At 40.6% G+C, this 27,275-nt stretch overlaps 1 protein-coding gene across 3 annotated transcripts in view; it reads left to right on the forward strand.

Annotated features, from left to right (window-relative positions):
• Positions 1-871: 871 nt before the first annotated feature.
• Positions 872-27,275, forward strand: part of MIGA1 (mitoguardin 1) — a gene marked incomplete at both ends in the record, with an annotated part of 50,904 nt that continues 24,500 nt past the window's right edge. Inside the window, 6 exons of one of the 3 annotated variants that reach the window (XM_080693383.1) lie at positions 872-1,003; positions 1,598-1,775; positions 3,847-3,983; positions 7,344-7,470; positions 11,283-11,416; positions 13,721-13,844. In XM_080693383.1, coding sequence (XP_080549509.1) covers positions 905-1,003; positions 1,598-1,775; positions 3,847-3,983; positions 7,344-7,470; positions 11,283-11,416; positions 13,721-13,844 — 799 coding nt within the window. The remainder of the gene's footprint in view (positions 1,004-1,597; positions 1,776-3,846; positions 3,984-7,343; positions 7,471-11,282; positions 11,417-13,720; positions 13,845-27,275) is intronic. The other 2 variants (XM_080693384.1, XM_080693385.1) reach the window with 2 other exon arrangements.

A 27,275-nucleotide genomic window follows, 5' to 3' on the forward strand; every position in this document is an offset into this window, starting at 1 on the left:
TTATTTACTGAGGATCAAACCCAGGGGCATTCTACCTTGTAGCTCTACCCCAGCTCTTTTTATTTTTGAAAGAAGATCAAATATAAAATAGGTCAGTGGTGTACTCCGGGAGAAGAAGGCCCCTGGGTTACATCCCCAGTAACAACAAAAGAAAAAACTAATAAAAATAGTTATTTAATGAGTAATGATTAAACCTAGAATCAGCTTCCTCAGTGATTTTCAGTGAAAGGGAATGAAGTATCTAGAAAGCAAAAGCAAATTGTCAAAATTCCTGAAGGGGTCCACAGCAAGTTTTTAAGTTTTCTTATCTACTTAAAAGTTTGAAGTCAGACTGAGGTGGTACAGGCTTGTAATCTCAGTGCTTGGGAGGCTGAGCTGTACAGGAGGATCACAAATTCAGAGCCAGCCTTGGCAACAGTAGCGGGGCTCTCAGCAATCTAGTTATTTTTCATTCCTTCTGGGATTTTTGACTAAGATCAAGTGTAAATCTGTATTATTTTCTCTTTTGATGCTTTGGTGATAAATATAATTGCAGCTCAAGTGTAATATTAATGATTATCTACCAAAAAAGCTGACAGGTTTAAATTTTAACTTGTATTGGTAAAGCAACTAGAAATCTTTGTAACACACACACACACACACACACACACACACACACACACACACACATATATATATTCAATAGATTGAATCCAGTACATATATCTATATATAGGCATCCTATCTCTGAGCTAGACCCTCTGCCTGATTTTATTTTCTGTTTTGAAACAGGCTCTTGGGTAAGTTACTCAGGCTGGTCTTGAAGCTGCTATCTTCCTTTCTCAGCCTCCCAAGTACTAGGATTACAAACCCTGGCAGCTAATAAATGCTTATGTTTCATTTAATGTAGATTAGAAGAGGAGTCATGTCAGAAGAAACAGTAAGCGAATCACAGTTTTCCGTGAAGACAGCGGCTTTAAGAGTGTTTGATCTTCCTCTGTCTTGGTACTATTCTCTCTCCCAGGTAAACAAAAAGCAAACAAGAAGTTGAGTTGAGGTGTGTGTGTGTGTGTGTGTGTGTGTGTGTGTGTGTGTATGCAAAATAAAATAAAATAAAATAATAAAAAATAAATTTAAAAAGGGAATCAACATAATAGCCTGGTGCAGTGGTACACATCTGTAATCCCAGTATTTGGGAAGCTGAGATAGAATGATCACAGGCTCAAGACCAGAGGCCAGCAATTTAGCAAGGCCCTCAGCAACTTAGCAAGACCTTTGGATGTAAAATACCCCCATACAGAAAAAAAAAAAAAAATTAAGTATTTTTCGTGGAAAAAAAAAGTTTTTTGTTTTTGTTTTTGTTTTTGGTTTTGGTTTTTTTGCGGGTCTGGGGATGGAACCCAGGGGCATTTGACCTCCGAGCTATACTCCCTGCTCTATTTTTATTCTTTATTTTGAAATTGGGTCTCACTGAGTTGCAGAGGGCCTCACTAAGTAGCTGAGGCTGTCCACAAACCACCGTCCTCTGGTCTCAGCCTCCCGAATGCTGAGATTAAAAGCATGTGCCACCATGCCTGGCAATAAAAGAGATTTTTTAAAAAACTGTTATTTTTTTCAGATAAAATTTTCACCAGTAGCTAAAAAATTGTTTGTGGTGACTGCAGTGAGTGCAATATCTGTGATTTTTCTGGCTCATCACTTTAAAAGAAAACGTGGAAAGAAGAAAGGAAAAATATTGCCATGGGAACCAGAGCACCTCATACTTGAATACACTAAAAGAGCAGCCTCAGACAAAGGTACATGGAAATGGTTGATTTCAAAAAGAAAGATTTGCAAAGATTTCAATGGCTGATTTCAAAAAGATAGAAAGAAAATCCATTTGTTAATCATAGCTGGAATACAGTGATTTCAGAATTTTAGTTTCTAAAATTTTCTATCTTAAAATTTAACTCATAAGTGATAAAGAACATTTTAGAAAGATTAAAAATATAGATGAGTAAGTAGAAAAATTAAAATCACTTGAAATTTGGCTGACCAGAAATTACTAGCCGGGCGTGGTGGCGCACACTTGTAATCCCAGTACTTGGGAGGCTGAGATAAGAGGATCATAGGTTTGAGGCTAGCCTAATGAATTTATGAGGCCCTCCACAACTTAGTGAGACCCTGTTTCAAAATAAAGAATAAGCTGAGCGTGGTGGCACACATTTGTAATCCCAGCATTTGGGAGGCTGAGACAGGAGGATCGTGGTTCACAGACAGCCTCAGCTACTTAGTGAGGCACTTTGCAACTCAGTGAGACCCTGTTTCAAAATAAAGAATTAAAAAATAGGGCACGGGGTGTAGTTTGAAGCTAGAATGCCCCTAGGTTCCACCCCCAGTACCACAAAACAAACAAACAAACAAACAAACAAACAAAAGAATAAAATGGGGCTGGGGGGGTCTATCTTGGAGGTAGAATGCCCCTTGGTTCCCCCGTACCACACACACACACACACACACACACACACACACACACACATGCACACACGCACACATACAACTGCAAAGTAACTACTAATACCTAATAGATATATTTACATTTATATTTACATTTAAATATTATATTAATGACAGGCATGGTGGCATATGCCTATAATCCCAGTACATGAGAGGGTGAGACAGGTGGAATACAGGTTTTATTTTGTTTTGTTTTCTTTGCAGTACTGGGGATTCAACCCAGGGATATTCTATCTCTGAGCTACCTCCAAGCTCTATTTTACTTTTTAGTTTGAAACAGAGTCTCACTATGTTGCTGAGGCTGTTTTAAAACCTGTGATTCGAGCTGGGGATGGTGGCGCACGCTTGTAATTCCAGCATTCAGGAGGCTGAGACAGGAGGATTGTGGTTCGCGGACAGCCTCAGCTACTTAGTGAGGCCCTCTGCAACTCAGTGAGACCCTGTTTCAAAATAAAGAATAGAAAATGGGGTTGGGGGTGTAGCTTGGCGGTAGAATGCCCCTGGGTTCCATCCCCAGCACTGCAAAACAAAACAAAAGGACAAAACAAACCTTGTGATTCTCCTGTCTCACCCTTCCAAGTCCTGGGATTACAAGCATGTGCCACCATCCCCAACTTAAAACTACTTTCTTGAGCATGGCAAAGTTATTAGTTTTTATCATTTAGTCCACAATATGCTTCTGTGATGCATTTGTCCATCATATAACTCACTATTTAACTTGAGGACTATTTGTGCCAAGTGCTCAGAGCATCACAGTAGCAGCTGCTGTCATTTACTGAGGTTTTAATAAGTATCAGCCAACCGCTTCAAATTCACTGTTTTATCGAACTTTTATAGCAGTCCTACGAATTAGAACTACACTCTTATGATTCTTCCCATTTTATACATAAAGAAAATTGAGATTGTATATATAAAAGTTAAGTGACTTACTCAAGGCCGTATAACTTCTAAGTATGGCATTTAAATCTAGAAGTTTGTTAACTGCCATATTAAGAAAATCTGAAGCCGGGCGTGGTGGTGCATATTTGTAATCCCAGCAGTCAGGAGACCGAGACAGGGTCGCGGTTTGTGGACATTCTCAGCTACCGTGAGGCCTTCTGAAACTTAGTGGGACCCTGTTTCTAAATAAAGAATATAAAATAGGACGGGGGGGGGTATAGCTTGGAGGTAGAATGCACCAGGGTTCCATCCCCAGTACTACCAAAAAAAAAATAAAAGATATTAGCAGTGTATATTTAATAACATAAAATTGATTGGAGTATGTTTTAAAAATCAAAAGCTTTCCAAATAAACATGATACCAACTTAAAACTTATCTGAAATTTATCATTGGAATGATTGCAACTCTTAATGTCAGTATGTTTACTAATAGGTTCGAGTTGTTCCAGTAGTAGACAGAATTTGACATTATCTTTAAGTTCCACCAAAGCCAAAGGATCTCAGTGTTGTAACTTCGCCAATGGAGGACTTTTCAGTCAATACTCAGGTTCTGCACAGAGCTTGGCCTCCGTAAGTAAAAGCATTTATTTTTATATCTCTTGTTGTTTGTTGGCTTAAGTGTCACACACAGCACTTAGTGTAGAAAGAACCTTAAGAAATCATCTGAGCTGGGCATGGTGGCGTATGCTTGTAATCCCAGTATTTGGGAGGCTGAGATAGGAGGAACGCAGGTTCGCAGCCAGCCTAAGCTACTTAGTCCCTCCACGACTTAGTGAGGCCCTGTTTCAAAATAAAGAATAAAGCTGGGCGTGGTGGCACATGCTTGTAATCCCAGCATTTGGGAGGCTGAGACAAGAGGATTGCGGTTTGCAGGCAGCCTCAGCTACTTAGTGAGGCTCTTTGCAACTCAGTGAGACCTTATCTCAAAGCAAAGAATTAAAAAAAAAAAAAAAATAGCCGGGCGAGGTGGCGCACACTTGTAATCCCCGCGCTTGGGAGGTGGAGACAGGAGGATCGTGCAGGTTGGAAGCCAGCCGTGCTGGCTTAAGAGACTTTGTTTCCAAATAAAAAAGAAGTATAAAATAGATCTGGCAGTGTCGCCTGGAGGTAGAAGGGCTACCAGAAACCCCAGTACCACAAAAAAAAAAAAAAAAAAAAAGGGTTGGGGCTGTAGCTTGGAGGTAGAATGCCCTTGGGTTCTATCCCCAGTACCACAAAAAAAAAAAAAAAAAAAAAAAAGAAAGAAAGAAAGAAAGAAAGAAAGAAAGAAAGGAAAGAAAAGAAATTATCTGGCTATGTTCACTTTCTTCAGGCAAGTAGAAGTATCTGTTTGCTAACTATTTGAGCAGTTTATTTCCAGATTTCTTTGAGTCGGCGATGCAGTCCATAGATAGGGTTGTATTAGGATGGTAGGTTAGACACTGCACAAGAAGCTGGACGATGCAGCCATCTTGGTGCTGGGTTTCCAGACTGCCTTGCCGAGACTGCCTACGTGGAAGTACTTGGTGTGCTGAAGCCAAGTTTAGCGTTCCTCATCTCCTTTGGAGCGTTCGTCACTACTAGCTGAAGAGTGGGGGACCTCCCTTTTTCTTTAGAGCCTTAATATAATGTTAATTGAGAAGTGGGGAGTAAAGTTTGTATTTGTTTAAATCTAATGTAGTTTAAATAATTTAAAAGTAGGTAGGATATGCATTTGCTACAAATACTGCTACAAGTACAGAACAGGTGAGAGACTATATGGTGAAAAATATGTCCTAATCTACTCAGTTTCCCTGCTCGGAGATGAGCAACATCAACCTTTTGTGTGTGTGTGTGTGTGTGTGTGTGTGTGTGTGTGTGTGTGTGTGCGTGTGTGTGTGCATGTGTGTGCGCGTGGGTGGGTGGGTGTGGTACTGGGAATTGAGTCCAGGTGCATTCTACCACTGAGCTACACCAACTCCTGTGACCCCGCCCCTCTTTTGTGGTACTAGAGATGAAACCCAGGGGCATTCTACTTCTGAGCTATTCCCTCAGCTTTATTTTATTTTTTTTTTATTTGGAAGCAGGGTCTTGCTAAATTGCTGAGGCTGGCTTCGAACTTGGGATCCTCTTGTCTCAGTCTTCCAAGTACTGGGATTACATGTGAGTACCATGCCCAGTTTGTTTTGATTTTTTTTTTTTTTCAGTACTGGGGGTGGAACCCAGGGTCATTCTACCTCCAAGCTACACACTCAGCCCTACTTTTTTTTTTTTTTTTTTTTTTTTTTTGGTGGTACTGGGGGGGCAGGTGGAACCCAGGGGCTTTCTACCTCCAGGATATACTCCCAGACATTTTTTATATTTTATTTGGAAACAGGGTCTCACTAAGTTACTGAGAGCCTCACTAAGTAGCTGAGGCTGGCTTCAGACCTGTGCGATCCTTCTGTGTCAGCCTCCCAAGCGTGGGGATTACGAGTGTGCGCCACCATGCCCGGTCAGCCCTACTTTTTATTCTTTATTTTGAAACAGAGTCTCACTGAGTTGAAGAAGGCTTCATTAAGTAGTAGCTGAGGCTGTCCGCCAAGCACGATCCTTCTGTCTCAGCCTCCCAAAGGCTGGGATTACAAGCATGCGCCACCACGCCCAGCTGCTTTGTTTTGATTTTTGAAATGATCTCCCTAGGTTGTTGCAAGTCTTGCTAAATTGCTGAGGCTAGTCTCAAACCTGTGATCCTCCTGTCTCAGCCTCCAAATACTGGGATTACAGGGGAGCGCCACCATGTCGGGCTCACCCATTTCTTATGTACATTTCTAGAAAGTGTATGCCTCTGCCATCATGTATATTCATTTTTTCTTAACAGTTTACAGAAGTATAGGGAATCTCATGATAGTAGTTTTAACAAGTCATCAGAATCACTTTACTGGACTTGCCTCAGCCAACCCCGCTATTCTGCTGCCAGGGCTGTGAGCCCAGATTTCTGCTTGGTTTTTCCGTCTTGTTGGCAGCAGGTAATGACTGCCTGCTTGTGACAGGGTCTTGCCAACAGGCGTAGAAAGGGACCTTAAAACTAGATAACTGGCCATGAGAGATGTGGGAGGGTGTGCTGGTGCTGGTTCCCTGTTTTGTAGTTTGAGAAATGATGGGCTTGGAAGCATTTTTAGGGAACTTGGGAGGAGGGAGAATTATTGTTACGGAAAGATGCTGAGCTGCTTTTATGATATAGTCAGTTTGAGATGCCAGCAGAAAAGCCAAGTGGAATTAACTGCAAGGCAGAAGAAAATGTGGGCATAGGTTTCTCAAAAGAAAACGGAATTGGAAGTAGGGATTTGGGAGTCAAATGCATAGAGGAGATTGAAATGATTGGCTTAGCGGACCTTTCTAGGGAAAGGCATGGGCAGCAATCATAGACACTGTTGGCTCTCAGTTAGTAGAGAGCCAGCACTGTCAAAAATCCTAAAACAAAGGCGGGTGTGGCGGCTCACGCTTGTAATCCCAGCTTTTGGGAGGCTGAGACGGGAGGACCACAGCTTGAGGACAGCCTCAGCTACTTAGTGAGGCCCTTTACAACTAACTCAGTGAGACCCTGTGTCAAAAATAAAGAATAAGAAATAGGTCTGGGGGTGTAGCTTGGAGGTAGAATGCCTCTCAGTTTCATATCCAGTGCTGCAAAAAAAAAAAAAATCCTAAAATGATATAAGCTAGCTAACACATAAAAATAGTGCCTGATATGTGATGGAAATAACTGATTTATATTTAATATAATGTTCTACTTTTGAGTGAACAGAGGCTCAGAATATTTAGGGTCATCTGAGTCCCAAGTTTGATTGGATATTATCAGAATGATGTCTTCAGGTGGAAATGCATGGGTTGTTTTCCTAGGAATAATATTTATATAAGTAATCGTTAAATATAAAAGATGAAAACATACTATAAGAGAGATTCTGAGGTAACATCTGTCAATCTTAATTCTAGGTCCAGAGTGTGAATTCTTGCCATAGCTGTGCTTGTGGTAATTCTAATTCCTGGGACAAAGCAGACGAAGATGATGTTAAACTTGTTAATATTCCTGTGACCACTCCAGAGAACTTATACTTAATGGGTAAGGGTCATATGATGAAGTTTTAAGATAAATATTTAAACTACAGAAAGCCAGGCGTGGTAGCCCACGCTGTAATCCCAGCATTTGGGAGGCTGAGACAGGAGCATCGTGGTTTGCGGACAGTCTAAGCTACTTAGTGAGGCCCTCCACAACTTAGTTAGACCCCGTTTCAAATTTTAAAAAAAGAATAAAAAAATAGGGCAGGGAGTGTAGTTCAGAGGTTTAATGCCTCTGGATTCCATCCCCAGGCCCACCAATATATATATATATATATATATATATATATATATATATATATATATACACACACACACACACACACACACACACACACACAAACAAACTAAAGAAAAATGAATTGTAGCCGAGTGTGGTGGTGAATGCCTGTAATCTCAGTACTCGGGAGGCTAAGACAGGAGGATTGAAGGTTCAAGCCCAGCCTCAGCAACTTAGTGAGGATCTCCTCCAACTTAGTGAGACTGATTAAAACTAAAAAAATAAAGCAGGGCTGGAGTATAGCTCAGAGGTAGAATACCCCTGGGTTCAATCCCCGGCACCAGAACATAAACACACATACGCACACACATACACACACTAAATTGTTCTAAGGAAGCAACTGTAATTTAAAGGTGTTCTTAAAAATCTAGTCAACATAACAAAGCCAGTTGTATTAGTTTCTGGCTGGAGTTGTAACAAATTACCATATCAAGGGGGCTCAAAAGAGTTGAAATTTATTCACTCAGAGTTTTGGAGGCCAGAAGTCTGAAATCATCACAGAGCTGAATCGAGGTGTCAGCACAGCCAGGTTCTTCTTGGAGGGCTGCGGGAGCACGCGCTCCTTGCCTTCTCCAGCTCCGGGTGCTGACAGCATCCCCTGCCCTGTGGGCACGCCACTCCACCTCTTATTTTAGTTTTTGCATCCCATTCTCCTCTGTGTATCAAATTGCTATATACCTCTCTCTTATAAGGACTTTTTTTTTTTTTTTTTTTTTTGGTACTGGAGATTGAACTTAGGGACATTCAGCCTTTGAGCTATACCCCCAGCCCTTTAGCCCATTTTATTTTTATTTTTTTGTTTTGAAATTGGGTCTTGCTAGAGAGTCTTGGTAAGTTGCTGAGGCAGTTCTTGAACCTGTGATCCTCCCGTGTTAGCCTCCCAAGTACTAGGATTATAGGTGTGGACCACCAGGCCTGGGTTACCAGGACATTTGTAATTTAAGGCCTACCAGGTAATCTAGGGTACTCTCCTGTTAGAATATTTATTCTATTCACATCTGCAAGGAAACTTTTTCCTTGTAAGGTAACACAGGTTTCAGGAATTTGGACCTGATGTTTTTGGGTGGCCAGTATTCATCATACTACATTAATTTAACCTAATCTGTTGACTCTGTGTAATGAACTGATCAGAATCCACTTTAACGAGCTGGGCGTGGTGGCACATGCTTGTAATCCCAGCATTTGGGAGGCTGAGACCTGGAGGATCACGGTTCGCAGACAGTCTCAGCTACTTAGTGATGCCCTTTGCAACTCAGTGAGACCCAGTTTCAAAAATAAAATAATAAAAAATAGGGCAGGGGGTGTAGCTTGGAGGTCAAATGCCCCTGGGTTCCACCCCCAGACCCGCAAAAATTATTTATTTATTTTTATGTGTGTATATTACTGGGGATTGAGCCTGGGGCATTCTAATGCTAAGCCCCTAGCCCTACTTTATTTTTATTTTTATTTTTATTTTTATTTATTTTTATTTGAAACAGGGTCTCACTAGGGTTGATGAAAGTCTCACTACTTGCTGGAGCTGTCTTCAAACCTGAGATCCTCCTGTCTCAGCCTCCCAAGTACTGGGATTACAAGTGTGTACCACAATGTCTGACAGAAAAAAAATTTTTTTTAAATAGAAAGAAAACCTGTGTATTACACATTTCAGTATTCCTCTGGGCTTCATCCTGAGCACGTCTAGGGAGCCGTGCTGGAGCCTGAAGAAATGTTGAATGAGAAGATTCAAGTGCTTTTCCTCATTCTTTTTATTGGAGGGTAGAGAGGGTAGAGGTTACTGAGGGTTGACTCCAGGGACATTCCACCCTCAACCAATATTCCTAGTCCTTTTTTATTTTTATTTATTTTTGTGGGTCTGGGGTTGGAACCCAGGAGCATTCGACCTCTGAGCTACACCCCTTGCCCTATTTTTTATTCTTTATTTTGAAGCAGGGTCTCACTGAGTTGCGGAGGGCCTCACTAAGTAGCTGAGGCTGTCTGCGAACCGCGATCCTTTGGTCTCAGCCTCCCGAATGCTGGGATTACAAGCGTGTGTGCCACCACGCCCGGCTTCCTTTTTTATTTTGAAATAGGGTCTAAGTTGCTAAGACTGTCCTTGAACCATAATCCTCCTGTCCCTGCCACCCAAATACTGGGATTACAGGCATGTGCACTACACCTGGCTTGGTGACATATACTTGACTTCCTCTTACAAAACTGGTGATATGTAGTGGTCTGGGTGGTATTCTGTTGTAAAGTGGAGCACAGTACTTTCTGAGGAGGCACCTTTTATCTCTGGACAACTCTGCTCTTGGTTAGTTCCTCCCAAGTTTAGCCAAAATGATTGGATGGACAGAAAGTAGATAGTGTGAGAAAAAAAATCTAGGAATTAAATTTTGATAGTTTACCAGAAGGAGGATAATCTGATAGAATTTTTTTTTTTTTTTTAACTAGGGATTGAGCCCAGGGGAACTCTTAGTACCAAGTTACATCCCCATCCCTTTTTATTTTTGATTTTGAGTCAGAATCTCACTGAGTTGCCCAGGATCTTCAATTTTTAAAAATTTTTAAATTTTTTATTTTTTGTGGTACTGGAGGTGGAACCCAGAGGCTTTCTACCTCCGGGCTATACTCCCAGACCTTTTTATTTTTTTTAATATATTTTATTTGGAAACAGGGTCTCACTAAGTTGCTGAGAGCCTCACTAAGTAGCTGAGGCTGGCTTTGAACCTGTGCGATCCTCCTGTGTCAGCGCAGGGATTACAAGCGTGCGCCACCATGCCCAGCCAGGATCTTCAAATTTTGAATCCTCCTGCCTGAGTTTAAAATTTTGGATCCTCCTGCTTTGGCTTCCTAGATAGCTGAGATTACAGGAATATGCCACTGTATCTAGCACTTAATAGCTTTTTACAAACTAGTTTTGTCTATTTACCTGTCAGTTTTCTTAATTTATAGGGATACCTTGAAACATAGTTTTAAAACTATGTGAATATAAAAAGAGACATTAAATTCTTATGAACTTTTGATGAATTAATGACAATGTTCTAGAAAAATTCTGAACAGTGTGTGTGTGTGTGTGTGTGTGTGTGTGTGTGTGTGTGTGTTACTGCAGATTGTGTTACTGCAGATTGAACCCAGGGGCATTCTATCTCTGAGCTATACTTCAGCTCTATTTTATTGTTTTTATTTGAAAATATGGTCTCACCAAGTTGCAGAGGGCCTCACTAGGTTGCTGAAATTGGCTGTAAACCTGCAATCCTCCTGTCTCAGCTTCCCAAGTACTGGGATTACAGTGTGCACCAGGGTGCCTTGGGTGTTAACATTTCTTTTCAAAATGAAAACATGTTGGCCATTGTCTCTAATTTATGGTTGACTAGAACTGTATACCCCAAATATATTGGGAAATTAAGGTTCTACTACGCAGTAATGTGAGTATAAATGTATTCTTTAGTGCCAAAATTGCACCTAGACTGGGCCATTGGTAATAACCATATGGAAACATCTCAGGCTCCAAACTATCTTGTTTTTACATTAGTTTTTCTCATTTGTGATTGCTTTAGGTATGGAATTGTTTGAAGAGGCCTTGCGGCGATGGGAGCAAGCACTGACCTTTCGCAGCAGACAGGCTGAGGATGAAGCCTGTGGTTCCATTAAACTAGGTGCTGGAGATGCCATTGCTGAAGAGAGTGTCGATGTAAGAGTGATTTATTGGAGACAAGTCATCATAATATTGGAAGAACTAAACTATTTCTTTTCTTCTTCTTCTTTTTTTTTTTTTTTTGCGGTACTGAGGATGGAACTTAGGGGCATTCTACCTTCAAGCTACATCTCTAGCTCTAGTTTTTATTCTTTGTTTTGGAACAGGGTCTCACTGAGTTGCAAAGGGCCTAAGTAGCTGAGGCTGTCTGCTAACTGCGATCTTCCTGTCTTAGCCTCCCAAATGTTGGGATTACAAGTGTGCACCACCATGCCCGGCTATAGTCTTTTTCTTTTTGAAACAGGGTCTTACTGAGTTGTGAAGGGCCTTGCTAAGTAGCTGAGGCTGTCTGCGAATTGGTGATCTTCCTGTCTCAGCCTCCCGAATGCTGGGATTACAAGCATGTACCATCACACCTGGTGAATCAAGCTATTTCTAATGTTGATCCAGTGTACTTGCTTTTGGTAGTATTTATTTATTTATTTATTTATTTATTTATTTATTTATTTATTGTGGTGCTGGGGATTGCACTCTACCTCTGAGTTACACTCCCAGACATATTTAAAATATATATATTTTTTGAAACAGGTTCTTACTAAGTTCTGGAAGTTGTCATTAAGTTACTGAGGCTGTCCTCAAACCCACAATACTCCTGTCTTAGCCTCCTAAATACTGGGGTTACAAGTGTACACCACTACCCCTGGCTTCAGTGGCATTTAATAAGATTTCCCCACGCCCCTTGGACTATGTACAGTATTCCTTATTTGGCATTTTCTGTTCAGTTCATTGGCCATTTATCAAGTTTCCTGCCTTTCCTAAGATATCTTGAATAAGCAGACATGAATTTCTTTTTTTTTTTTTTTGTGGTACTAAGGTTTGAACTCAGGGACATCCTACCTCTGAACTACATTTCCAGCCCTATTTTATTTTATTTTATTTTATTGTGAAACAGAGTTTCCCTAGGTTGATGAGAGTCTCACTGCTTGCTAAGGCTGGTCTTGAACCTGTGATCCTCCCATCTCAGCCTCCCAACACTGAGATTACAGGCATGTACCACCATGCCCAGCAATAGCAAATATGATTATGTGTTAGGGGAACACTGGAGATTGAAACCCGAGGCATTTTACTTCTGAGCTATACCCTCCATCCTATTATTTTTTTACTAAGTCTTACTAAGTTACAGAGGGCCTCACAAGTTGCTGAGGCTGGCCATGAATCTGTGATCCTCCTGTATCAGCCTCCCAAGTACTGGGATTACAAGCATGCACCACTACACCTGGTTAGCAGATATTATTTCTAAAGAAGTTTTAGAAGTCTGTCATATGCTTTGGGTTTAATTATTTGTTCCTAAAAATTATAGAGGCAGGCCAGGCATGGTGGTGCAAATTTGTAATCCCATACTTGGGAGGCTGACAGGAGGATTATAGGTTTGCAGACAGCCTCAGCTACTTAGTGAGGCCCTCTGTAACTTAGTGAGACCCTATTTTCAAAATCAAGAATAAAAAATAGGTCTGAAGCCGGGCGTGGTGGTGCACGCTTGTAATCCCTGCGCTTGGGAGGCTGACACAGGAGGATCACACAGTTTCAAAGCCAGCCTCAGCTACTTAGTGAGGCTTTCAGCAACTTAGCGAGACCCTGTTTCCAAATAAAATATAAAAAAAAGTTCTGGGAGTATAGCCCAGAGGTAGAAAGCCTCTGGGTTCCACCCCTAGTACCACCAAAAAAAAAAAAAAAAAAAAAAAATAGGGCTGGGTGTAGCTCAGAAGTAGAAGGCCCTTAGGTTCAATCCCTAGTACCAAAAATATATTTAAAATATATATGAATATATATATATATATATAAATAGAAATATTATAAAAGCATAATTGGACTGGTCATAACTGATCACTTAAATAGGTTAGTGGTAATTCTCCAGTTTACACTGGAATCCCCTGGAGAGGCATGTTAAACACAGATGTAAGGGGTCCTGCCCTGGGTTCTGACTCAGTGAGATGGGTGGGTCATGAGAATTACGTTTTTAATAAGTTCCCAGATGATAGTGATGCTGCTGATCCGGGGGCTTCACTTTGAGATCCTCTGATGTGCTCTAACTCTTTAGTTTTACAGATAATGAAACTGAATCCGTGAGAATTGAGATGATTTTTGTCAAAGACCCAGAGCCTCATGATTTCTACTTTAGTACTTTTCTACTGCGTAACAGTAGTTTTTTAATCTTCTTCTCTTTCTCTGTCTTAAGTAAACATTTTCTATGTTTAAATTTTTAACAGTAGCCTCTGATATTTGCTTTTTCTCTCTTTGTAGGATATTATTAGTACTGAATTCATCCATAAACTTGAAGCCCTGCTACAGAGAGCATATCGTCTTCAAGAGGAGTTTGAAGCTACGCTTGGGGGATCTGATCCTAATTCCCTTGCTAATGATACTGGTAAGGTGGATATTTTATATGGCTTTTATGAAATACATGATTTTCTTCTGTTATAAGATTAATCATTTGCTGAAGTATCTTCCATAGTAATAAATCAGGTATGTTCTATAAATAGCCAAGAAAAATGTTCCAACATATTTTTTTAAATTTTGGTTTTATTTTTTAAATGATTTTAATTTAATTAAAATCCCCTGAAAATATAATTCAAGTAATTATCATAGATAGGACTGTGACATTATTTTAAAATATATATTCTAAGTGAAGAAAAAACCCCAAAGTTTTGGAGGAGATAAAATGAAACAATCATAAAAATTGGAGAGAAACATGTACAGTTTGGGCACATATTTAAGATATATTTATATACTTGCCTGTAATCCCAGTAATTGGGAAGCTGAGATAGGAGAGTCACAGGTTCTAAGACTGCCTCAGCAACTTAGCAGGACCCTATTTTAAAATTAAAAGTAAGAAAAGGGCTGGAGGTGTAACTCTGAGTTCAATTCCAAGGAAGGAAGGGAGGGAGATCTAGTCTCTGTTTTAAAAATAGTAGATCCACAAAACTTTTGAGTTATCTGTGTTGTGAATTATTTGGGTTACTCTAGACAGATGAAGTTAATGACAGATTTTATTTTACTTATTTATGTTTTATGGCACTGGAGATGAACCAGGTGCATTCTACCTCTGAGCATTTTTATTTTTTGTTTTGAAATACGGTCTTGCTAGTTTGTTGAGAGTCTTGCTGTGTTGCTGAGGCTGTATTTGACCTGCAATCCTCTGTTCTCAGCCTTCCATATACTGGGATTACAGGCATGTGGTAATGCCTAGCTAATAACAGATTTTAACAATACTTTTTTTGTGTGTGTGGTACTGGGGATGGAACTCAGGGGCATTCTACCTCTGAGCTACACCCCCAGCCTGATTTTTTATTCTTTATTTTGAAACAGGGTCTTGCTGTGTTGCAAAGGGCCTCACTAAGTAGTAGCTGAGGCTGTCCAAGAACTGCTATACTCCTTTCTTGGCCTTCCACATGCTCGGATTACAAGCATGCGCCACCACGCCTGGCTCTAATAATAGATTTTAAAGACAATTTATTATAGTTGTAACACTGGATATGCTGATGGTTGCACATTTAACTAAAATTTTCCATGTTGTAAATATAAAATTTTTATAATAATAATAATAATAACTATTATAATAACTATTATAATATAGTAACAACTTATTATTATTATTATTATTATTATTATTATTATTAATGGTACTATGGATTGAACCCAGGTGCATTCTACCTCAAAGCTACACCCCATCCCTATTTTTTATTCTTTATTTTGAAAGAGTCTCACTAATTAGATGAGGCTGGCCACAAACCTGCAATTCTCTTGTCTCAGCCTCCCAAGTACTGGGATTACAAGTATGCCATCATGACAAGCTGGTTTGTGTGTGTGTGTGTGTGTGTGTGTGTGTGTGTGTGCATGTGCATGTTTTGCTGGGATTGAACTCAGGGGAATTCTACCTCTGAGCTATATCCCTAGCCCTTTTTTTTTTTTTTTTTTTTTCTGGTACTGGGGATTGAACCTATATCCAAGCTATACCCCTAGCCCTATTTTTTATTATTTTGAAACAGGGCCTCACTAAGTTGCTGAGGCTGGCTGTGAATCTGTATCCTCCTGTCTCAGCCTCCCAGATACTGAGATCACAAGCATACACTACTATGCCTGGCTCCCAGACCTTTATTTATTGTATATATGTATATATGTATTTATTTTTTGTGGTACTAGGAATGGAACCCAGGGGCATTCTACCTCTGAGTTGCACCCCCAGTCCCTTTCTTCCTTTCTTTCTTTCTTTCTTTCTTTCTTTCTTTCTTTCTTTCTTTCTTTCTTTCTTTCTTTCTTTCTTTTTGCGGTACTGGGGATGAAACGAAACCCAGGGACATTCTACCTCTGAGCTACACTCTCAGCCCTATTTTTAATTCTTTATTTTAAAACAGAGTCTCACTGAGTTGCAAAGGGCATTACTAAGTAGTAGCTGAGGCTGACTGAACTGTGCTCCTCCTGTCTCAGCCTCCCAAATGCTGGGATTTACAAGCTTGCACCACCACACCCAGCTTATTCTTTGTTTTGAAACAGGGTCTCACTGTGTTGCAGAGGTTCTCATTCAGTACGTGAGGCTGGCTGTGAACCTGTGATCCTCCTATCTCAGCCTCCCAAGTACTGGGGTTACAAATATGTGCCACCACACCCAGTCCTTTAAATTTTTTTTTTTTTTTGGTTTTGTTTTGAAACAGAATCTCATTACTTGCTGTGGCTGGTCTTGAACCTGTGTTCCTCTTGTCTCAGCCTCCCAAGTATTGAGATTACAGGCATACACAACCATGCCTGGCTTGTATACTTTTTTATTTTTTTGTGGTACTGAGGGTGGAACCCAGGGGCTTTTCTACCTCTGGGATATATTCCCAAACCTATTTTATACTTTATCTGGAAAGAGGGTCTCACTAAGTTGCTCAAAGCTTCACTAAGTAGTTGAGGCTGGCTTTGAACCTGTGCAATCCTCCTGTCTCAGCCTCCCAAGCACAGGGATTACAAGCATGTGCCACCATGCCCGGCACTGTATACTTTTTTTTTTTTAAAAAGAGGGAATTTTGTCAGGTGTGGTGGCTCATACCTGTAATCCCAGTACTTGGGAGGCTGAGATAGGAGGATTGTAGGTTTGAGGGCAGCACACAGTAATTTAGCAAGACCTTGTTTCAAGATCTTGAATAAAGATGTTGAAACAGGCTGTGGTATAGCTTAGTGGTAGAACATCCCTGGGTTCAATCCTCAGTATCACCAAAAAAATAAAAAAATTAAATGAGGGAGTTTTGTAAGTTATACTTCAGTAAATATGCTAAAAATACAGTGTGATTACTGTTAAGTTTATTAGATAGATTTTCATGAACTTAGGAAGTGCAAAATAGTATTTTATATAGCTGGGCATGGGAGTGCCCACCTGTAGTCTCAGTATTTGGGAGGCTGAGACAGGAGGATTGCAGGTTCAAAGCCAGCTTTTGGCAATTTAGCAGGGCTCTCAGCAACCTAGTAAGACTCTGTTTTCAAATAAATAAAAAATATCAGGCTGGGAGGTATAGCTTGGAGGTAGAATGCCTTTGTGTTCACTTGCCAGTACCAAAGTGTGTGTGTGTGTGTGTGTGTGTGTGTGTCTGTGTGTGTGTGTGTGTGTGTGTGTTTATACTAAGGCAATTCCAAGAAACTTTAAAAATTTTACCAGTAATCACTTAGTTTCAAAGCTGGTGCACCTGGTGAATTATAAACTGTATTTTCTCCTTGCTATAGCAGTAGTGACAGCTCAGCCAATATCCAGAAATACCATCCATCCTTTGTCAATATCCTGTGAATCATGCTATTGTTTACATGTATCAGAACTTATGCAAAGGGATCTGGATGACTTTGTGCCATTGTTTTTACTTACAGTCTTTTATTTTCTGTAACACTGTCACCCAACTGGTCATCAGACGTGATGAATACTAAAAAGAACATCAAATAACTGCTACTATTTTTGTAGTTAATTTAGCAAAGAGTAAATTGGAAATAGTTTAACTAATACTGAAAAAATAAAAAGGCAGCATTAAAGCAGGAACACATTTGTTTGTTTATTGTGTGGTACTGGGAACCCAGAGGCATTCTACCTCTGAGATATACCCCCAGCCCTATTTTTCTTTTTTTAAAAAGGGTCTCATTAAGTTGCAGAGGGCCTCATGAGGTTGCTAAGGCTGGCCATGTACCTGTGATCCTCCTGTCTCAGCCTCCCAAGTACTGGGATTACAGATACGCATCACCATGCCCTGCTAATTATTTTTAAAATGAAAATATTTTTAATTTTATTTTTGAATCAGGGTCTTGCTAAGTTGCTAAGGCTCTTACTATTATTGCTGAGCTTGGCCTTGAACCTACAATCCTCCTGTGTTGGTCTCCTAAGTATTGGGATTACAGGCGTGTGCCACCACATCAAGCTTGGGGGGTTTTTTGTTTTGTTTTGTTTTTTGTTTTGTTTTGTTTTTGGTGCGGTACTGGGGATGGAACCCAGGGGCATTGTACCTCAGAGCTACACCCCCAGTCCTATTTTTTTAGTCTTTTCATTTTTTGAAACAGGGTCTCACAGAGTTGCAAAGGGCCTCACTATGTAGCTAAGGCTGTCGGCGAACCATGATCCTCCAGTCTCAGCCTCAGGAATGCTAGGATTACAAGTGTGCACCACCACGCCCGGCTTGTGTTTTCTTTTTTTTGTGGGTGAACTGGGTATACAGCCTGGAGTCTTTCACAGGGTAGAGAAATTCTCTGCCACTGAGCTACACCTACAAACCCTACATTTTTTGTTTGTGTTTTGAAAGAATACTTGCCAAATGTGGTGGCACATACCTATAATTCCAGTATTTGGGAGGCTGAGACATATCACGAGTTCAAGGACAGCCTCAGCAACTTAGTGAGACTCTCAGTAAGCTAGCAAGACTGTTTTAAAATAAAAAATAAAAATAACTCTAGGTTTGTAACTTGGAGGTAAAATGCCCCTGAGTTCAGCCCTCAGACTCAAGTGTACACACACACACACACACACTCACGCATGCATGCAGGTGCGCGCGCGCCTTATTTAAAACAGGTTTTAGCCGGGTGTGGTAGCGCACTCTTGTAATCCCAGCACTTGGGAGGCTGAGACAGGAGGATCACACAGGTTCACAGCCAGCCTCAGCTACTTAGTGAGGCTCTCAGCAACTTAGTGTGAGACCCTGTTTCCAAATAAAGTATAAATAAGGTCTGGGAATATAGCCCGGAGGTAGAAAGCCCCTGGGTTCCACCCCCAGTACTACACACACACACACACACACACAAAAAAAAAAAAAAAAAAAAAAAAAAAAAAAAAAAAACAGATTTTTAACTCTCAGTAATCTAGCAAGACCCTGTTTCAAAATAAAAAATGAAACAGAGTTGGGTGTGTAGCTCGGAGGTAGAATGCTTCTGAGTTCAGCCCCCTATCTACAAAAAAACCCACAAAAGTATATTGTACCATTGTAATTTTATTGTACACTAAAATTTACTTGAAATGAAGAAATATAGTACAGTAGTTGTATATTTTGTCCCTATGATAAGAAAATGGCTTTGAATTAGGGAAGATTTGAATTAGGTTTTAAGGAAAGGATTCCTCCCATAATATATAACTACTCCATATTCTATAATTTATTTTTTACTCTGTTCTCTGCTAGGCTTTTCTGAATTAAGGAGTCTTCATTGCATCTATTTTAAGCTGTTATGCACTGGAAGTTAACTTGTGGCTTAAACACTAGTTAGTTGTTCTATAACAAGAATTATAGAAGTCAGACAATCACAAACCAAAGAATTGAAGGGTAGAGTTCTCCAATAATGAAGAAGTATTCGCCTCAGCCGCTGGTGAGGTTGTTACTTGAAGTGTGGACATCACTAGAGGGCAGCACTTTTCATCTCTGTCTCCGACACCTATGACTCACAGATGCCATTCTGTGCCCCTTGTGGCTCTGGAGTTAAATTTAGGTCAGCACTTTTTTGGCACGTTTTGTGGACACCTGCTACTGTAGCTCAGGATGACAGAGAGCAGGAAGGTTCTGCATGGATGACTCAAATAGCAGTAGTGTCAGTTTCCATTACTGTGAAAGTTCTTTTAGTTCATACCATCCACAAATGTCAGTTGTATTTGTTTATTTCAGAGCATTAAGTTACAATTGTTAAATTATACTTTTATTGATTTTTTTTGTGGTCCTGGGGATTGAACCCATGGACATTCTACCTCCATACTAGACCCAAACCCTATTTAAAATATTTTTTACTTTTTTTTTTTTTTGGCACTGGGGGTGGAACCCAGGGGCTTTCTACCTCCGGGTTATACTCCCAGACCTATCTTATATTTTATTTGGAAACAGGGTTTCACTAAATTGCTGAGAGCCTCACTATGTAGCTGAGGCTGGTTTCAAACCTGTGAAATCCTCCCATCTCAGCCTCCTAAGCGCAGGGATTACAAGCGTGCATCACCATGCCCGGCTACCCCAACTCTATTTTTATCTTGAAACAAGGTCTCTCTTGGTTGATGAGAATCTCACTTCTTGCTGAGGCTGTCCTTGAACCTGCAATCCACCTGTTTCAGCCTCCCAAGTACTAGGATTACAAGCATACACCACTATGCCGAGCGTGATTATAATTTTTGAAGGTTCAACTAAGACCTTCAAATATGATTTTTTTTTTTTTTTTTTTTGGTGGTACTGGGGATTGAACCCAGGGACATTCTACCTCTGAGCTACACACCTAGCCCTATTTTTTAAATTTTGAAACAGGGTCTCACTAAGTTGCTGAAGGTCCTGCTAAATAGCCGAGACTGGTCTCAAACCCATGATCCTCCTGTTTCAGCCTCCCAAGTGGGATTCTAGGCATGTGCTACCACACCCAGCTCTGGTATGATTTTAGTTAGGATAGTGTAGTCTAGTAGTTATAGGAGTGTAAGATTTAAAGTTGAACAAGCATGACTTTGGTTTTCTTACCTTGAAAAAAATTCTCTGGGGAAGGGCTAGGAATGTAGAACAAATTCCTAGCGTACTTACCCAGCCAGCTGTTTAGGGATCCCTAGGCAACATCCAGCTCAGGGGAGTGAGACCCAGGACAAGTGGGAAGGGATGGCAGACCCCAGCCTCTTCTAGAGGTCTGGTGGGAGAGAGTGCTAGTGGGAAGCCATGCAGCACACAGTGACTTTGTCTCAGTTCCTCTGTGTGATTAAAGACACTCAGGTTCCCGGCATTAGCCCAGATATTCTTCAGAGAGGGAAGAGCAAATGAAAAGGTGAAAGGAGCAACTTAAAATGTAAACCAAGCCGGGCGTGGTGGCGCAGGCTTGTAATCCCCGCGCTTGGGAGGCTGAGACAGGAGGATTGCACAGGTTCGAAGCCAGCCTCAGCTCCTTAGGGAGGCGCTCAGCAAATTAGTGAGACCCTGTTTCCAAATAAAGTATAAAATAGGTCTGGGAGTATAGCCTGGAGGTAGAAAAGCCCCTGGGTTCCACCCCCAGTACCACCAAAATAAAATAAAAAAAAAAATAAATAAAACCAATAAATCAAACATGGTGGCACATGCCTGTAGTCGTAGAACTTAGGAAGCTGAGCCAGGAGGATCACAGGTTTGAGGCCAGCCTCAGCAATGTTAACGAGGCTCTCAGCAACCTAGTGAGAACATGTTTCAAATAAAATAAAAATAAAGAAAAGCAAAATAAAATAAATAAGCTGAAGATGTACCTTGGAGGTAGAATGACTCGGTACAATCTCCAGGTCCCCACCCCTCACACATACTTTCTCTCTCCAGTATAATAGGCTTTTGGGAAGATGGAATAGAATTCTCCTATGCAACAGGAAGGTGGGGAAGGCTTAATGGTTCCTCAGTGACATTGAATACTCTCAGCAATTCATTGTAATTACTTCTGTACTTATTCAGTCTCTTATATTAGACCTTAAACTCCTTGTGGTCAGAAAGCATATTTACTTTTTCTGTTCTTTTCAATGCCTGATAATGGTGCATCATTGTTTTACATATGTACATATTTACATATTTACTGGAGATTGAACCCTGGGGCATTCTACTTCTGAGCCATACCCAGCACTGTTGTTTTTTTTTTATTTTAATTTAATTTTTTTTTGTTGTTGTTGTGTGTGTGTGTGTGGGTATAAGAATGGAACCCAGGGGCATTCGACCTCCTAGCTACACCCCAGCCCTATTTTTTTTTTAATTTTTTTTGAAACTTTTTTTAATCTTTATTTTGAAAAAGGGTCTCACTAAGTTGCAGAAAGCCTCCCTAAGTAGCTGAGGCTGTCTGTGAACCAGTATCCTCATCCTCCCAAATGCTGGGATTACAAGCGTGCACCACCACGCCCGGCTTGTTTTTTTTTTTTTTTTTTGAAACAGGATCTCACTAAGTTGCTGAGACTGGCCTCTAACCACCACAACACCTGGCTAAGATTTTTAATTTTAATGTTTACCACATTTATCCATCTTTCCTTTGTGGTTTATACTTTCTGTGTATTATATAGAAAGTATAGAGATCCTTTTTACTATTTTCTTTGGAAAGTTTTCAAGATTTGTTTTTCATATTTATGTCTTCAGTTTTCTTTCTTTCTTTTTTTCTTTTTTTTTTTTTTGGTGGTACTGGGGGTGGAACCCAGAGGCTTTCTACTTCCGGGCTATACTCCCGGACCCATTTTATATTTTATTTGGAAACAAGGTCTCACTAAGTTGCTGAGAGCCTCCCTAAGTACCTGAGGCTGGCTGTGAACCTGTGTGATCCTCCTGTCTCAACCTCCCAAGCGCGGGGATTACAAGCGTGCACCACCACGCCCGGCTTATGTCTTCAGTTTTCCAAAAGTAGCTCAGTGGTAGAGTGCCCCTGAGTTTAATCCCCGCTGGAGTCAGCTGGCAAAAGTACAGGTTACGAAGAGAGGCGTGAGGATGAAGAATTCAACTCTTAAGAATTTGATTCCAAGAATTTTAAAATTCTAACGTGGGGGGGGCTGTCAGCCTACTATCTCTACTGGCCGACCCCTGCTCCTGGGTCAATATCTCTACTGGTCAACCCCTACTCCAGGGTCAGTATTTCCTACTGGCCGACGATGGGTTTATTTTTCTTAAGGTATTTATACAATTACAGGTCAATCAATATCCTCATGCTATCACCACTGGAATACAATAAAAGATCAATCCAAAGCACATACATTATAGGTAGGTCAATCAATACCCTCGTGCCATCACCACTTGATCTGAACATCACCACCTGATCTTCTCTCAGACCTTTTACCTTGAACCTTCTATGACCCTAAACCTTGTTGACTCTAGGCGAAGGACAGTCAGCTGAGTCAGAAATATTCTTTTAGGGGAAAACCTTAATGGCTCCCCACAAATCCCTGAAACACCAACCCTCTCTCTCAAAAGACACTTCCCAGAGTGATGTCTAATCAGCTCCGTCCTCCTCCTCCTCCTCCTCTTCTTCTTTTTCTTCAGTACTAGAGTTTAAACTTAGGGGCTTCTACCTCTGAGATGTACACCCGGATTTTTCTACTTTTTATTTTGAAATAAGGTCTTGCAAAGTTATGTGTGCTGGCCTCGTACCCGAGACCCTCCTGTCTCAGCTTGCCAAGTAGGATTGCAGGCATGCAGCACCACACCCTGCTCACTGCATTCTTTTTTTTTTTTAAAGACTTGCCTTGTCTATTCTTAGCCTTTGGTTTTCCATGTGAATTTTAGGATAGCTTGTCAAGTTTCATGAAACATTCTCTTGAGATTTGATTATTACATTACATTTATAGCTCAACTGTGGGAGAATATATATTTTCACAATATTAATCTTTCTAACTAGGAACAAGATATGGTTCTTTATTTGGGTTTTTGATAAATTGCCAAAGTCTGTGATACTGCCCAGAGAAGGGATGCTGGAATGATCCAGGGAGGCTCTAGTAGCCCTGATGTAATTAGGGCATCAAATAAAAATAAGGAGGCTGTGGAAGTGTCCAGGGAGGCACTTGTGTAACTTTTTTTTTCTTCAAAAAGGGGCTGTAAAGCCAGGCATGGTGGCGCACGCTTGTAATCCCAGCATTTGGGAGGCTGAGACCAGAGGATCGCGGTTTGCGGACAGCCTCAGCTACTTAGTGAGGCCCTCTGCAACTCAGTGAGACCCTGTTTCAAAATAAAAAATAAATAAATAGGGCTGGGAGTGTAGCTCGGAGGTAGAGTGCCCCTGGGTTCCATCCCCAGCACCACATAACAAGGGGGTCATAAGCCAATAAATTTGGGAATCTATGATTTATGTCTTTTATATACTTTATAATTTGTGTGTGTGGGGGTTACTGGAGATTGAACTCAAGGGCATTCTACCTCCAAGCTGCACCTTCAGCCCTATTTTTCTTTCATTTATTTTGAAACAAAAGGGTCTCACAAAGTTGATGAGAGAGAGTCTTACTACTTGGTGAGTCTGTCCTCAAACCTGGGATCCTCCTATCTCAGCCTCCCAAGTACTGGGATTATAGATGTGTGCCACTACACCCAGCCTTTATAATTTTTTTCATAAAGGTCTTATCCCTATATTTTTTTAGGTCTCTTTTGGTTTCATTGTCTTTTTTTTTTTTTTTTTTTTTGGCAGTACTGAGTATTGAACCCAGGGTTGCTCTACTACTGTGCTACACCCCAGCCCTTTGTCATTGTTATTTTTGCAGTACTGGGGATTGAACCCAGGGGCATTCTACCTCCCAGCTACATCCCCAGCCCTATTTTTCATTCTTTATTTTGAAACAGGGTCTAAGTTGTGAAGGATCTAAGTTGCAGAGTGCCAGTGCTCAATATTTAGCAAGACCCTTCTAAAAAAATAAATAAATAAAAGCCAGGCGTGGTGGCGCGTGCTTGTAATCCCAGTATTTGGGAGGCTGAGATCTGGAGGATCACGGTTCGCGGACAGCCTCAGCTACTTAGTGAGGCCCTCTGCAACTCAGTGAGACCCGGTTTCAAAATAAAGAATAAAAAATAGGGCAGGGGGTGTAGCTCAGAGGTCAAATGCCCCTGGGTTCCATCCCCAGACCCGCCAAAAAAATAAAAAATAAAATAAAATAAATAAAAAGGTCTGGGGGTGTAGGTTTACTCCCCAGTAACACACACACACACACACACACACACACACACACACACTCACTCACTCACTCATCCTTGTGAAACAAGGAGAAAGCAATCCAGGTTAGTATATTCTTTAACAGCGAGCTGCTTTGTAAGTCTCAGAGCTCAAGCTTCTTCCACAGAGCAGATTCTTTATAACTTTTCCTCTGCACCTCTATTTTTCCCACCCCCCCCCAAATCAAAATAGTCTAAGAGCCTAAGATATGAAAATAAACAGTTTTGGTGTGGGACATGTCAGTTAATTTACTAGTTATCTGCTGCCTATTCTGTGTTGAAATTATCTGAAGATCTTTGGAACTCGTGTGTGTGTGTGTGTGTGTGTGTGTGTGTGTGTGTGTGTGTTGTTACTGGGGATTGAACCCAGGGGCATTCTACCTCCAAACTACACCCCAGCCCGGTTTTTTATTCTTTAATTTGAAACAAGATCTCATTAAGTTGCGGAGGGGTTCACTAAGTAGCTGAGGTTATCCATAAACCCGGATCCTCCTGTTTCAGCTTCCCAAGTACTGGGATTACAAGTGTGCTCCACCATGCCGAGCTCTTTGGAACTCATTTGAAGACCCAAATATCATAAGTATTGAGTAAGAAGAAATGTGCAGTATTGTTTATCTTTGTGATTTATTATTTTTCCTTAATAAGTAAGTAAATTTGAGCCAGGTCTGGTGGCCTATGCTTGTAATCCCACAGTACTTGGGAAGCTGAGACAGGAGGATTTCAGGTTTGCAGCCAGCCTCAGCAATTTAGTGAGGTCCTCCACAACTTAGGGAGACTATGTTTCAAAAATAAAGAATAAAAAATAGGGCTGGGGATATAGCTTGGAGGTAGAATGCCCCTGGGTTAAATCTCTACTACCACATACCCATACACAAATGGGTAGTAGATTCTTCACCAGTGTTTATTATTTTGATTCAAATACACATTGTGCTATGTATATGCTTTTATATATCAAATATACAGTATAGTCATATATTTATATCTTACACAAATACAGAAATGTATGTTACCTGAATTATTTTTGTAGAAATTAGACTTCAGTTGCTTATAACAATTAATGTAAGACTGGTAGAATATGGGATTAAAACCTAATGCCAAGGAGTAATTTATCCTTTAGGGGACTTCTATTATTGTCATATGTGTGGAGAACATGCCTTGTGTATCTATTATGTGGAGTACATGTTATTAAGTGCTCTTAGTTAATTATTTCAGTAATGGTACGTACAGGAATTAAGTTGTTTAGAGTTTTTTTTTTTTTTTTTTTTTTTTTTTTTGGTGGTACTGGGGATGGAACCCATCTACCTCCAGGCTATACTCCCAGACCTATTTTATATTTTTTTATGTGGAAACAGGGTCTCTTAAGCCAGCGTAGCTGGCTTCGAACCTGCGCCATCTTCCTGTCTCCGCCTCCCAATCTCGGGGATTACAAGCGTGCGCCACCACGCCTGGCATTGAGAGTTTTTTTTTTTTTTTTTTTTGCTAATGTTGGGAAATGAACCCAGGGCCTCGTGTATGTTGGGCAAAGTGCTTTACGACTGTGCTGTATTCATAGTCCCAAGATTGTGCTTTACTCATTTTAGTTAGGCTATTTGGGTAGGACCAAATTGCTGAATATAATACCAGTTTAAAAATAAACCTGATTAACAACAGATGGAGCTTGCCGAGTTTCTTGGGAAACATTATTTAGTTGATATGGTTTATATTTATGAGGTTCAAGCTTACTAATCTATACTTTAATTCATTTCTTTCTAAGATTAATTTGGCTTCATATTTTGTGTGCTCACATTTTTTGTAAAGAGGGGTATGTATTGGCAATAGCATTATTAGCAGGCTACTCCAGAGCCATAAGTATGATAAATGTTGTTTTTTTGGCTGAAGCAAAAAACTTTGAGATTCTTTTATACTGATGTGTAGGAACAAATTTAGACCTTAGAAACGAACTGGGAATTTTTATAGCTTAAAATCATTGCTTTGCATATTTTGATATATTATGATAACTCAATAAGCTTTTTTTTTTTTAACAGAATGAACTCATAGAATCATGGATCTAGGATATTTACTTAACAGACATTTAATTTCTTCATATATGTCAGACATGAAAGAAAAAGCTCTAGAGGGACAAAAGTGAAAATCTCACCCCTGCTTTTTGATGAGAGTCTAGTGTTTAACGTGCACTAAAAAACTGTGTAGCACAGTGGGGTAAGCACGGAAAGTGTTCATAAGGTGCTGTGGAAACACTGAAGAAGAACATGTGTTTGTTTACGGGGATGCTCAAGGCACGGCTCGCAGAGGAGTGGCCCTTGAAGATAGATGGTTCGCCCACCAGAAGACAGTTGAAAAAGGGCATTGAAAGCAGGGACAGCAGGGACCAGGTGCAGAGTGGAGCTTGTTGAGGCATCCACAGATCACTGGAGATGTGGGAACGCAAGATCCGTAGGAGAGGGATAGAAGATGAACCTAAGAAGGTGCACAGGAGAGAATCATGAAGGTCTGCCAGGCGTGGTGGCACATGCCTGTAATCCCAGTATTTGGGAGGCTCAGACAGAGGACTGTAGTTTCAAGGTCAGCCTCAGCAACTTGGTAATGCCATCCACAACTTAGTGAGACCCTCCTTCTAAATAAAAAATAAAATAGAGCTAGGTGAGGTGGTGCATGCTTGTCATCCCAGTACCTGGGAGGTTGAGACAGGAGGATTGCAGGTTTGAGGACAGCCTCAGCAACTAGTGAGA

This window comes from Muscardinus avellanarius, assembly GCF_963383645.1.
Source record: "Muscardinus avellanarius genome assembly, chromosome: 3".
Lineage (NCBI taxonomy): Eukaryota > Metazoa > Chordata > Mammalia > Rodentia > Gliridae > Muscardinus > Muscardinus avellanarius.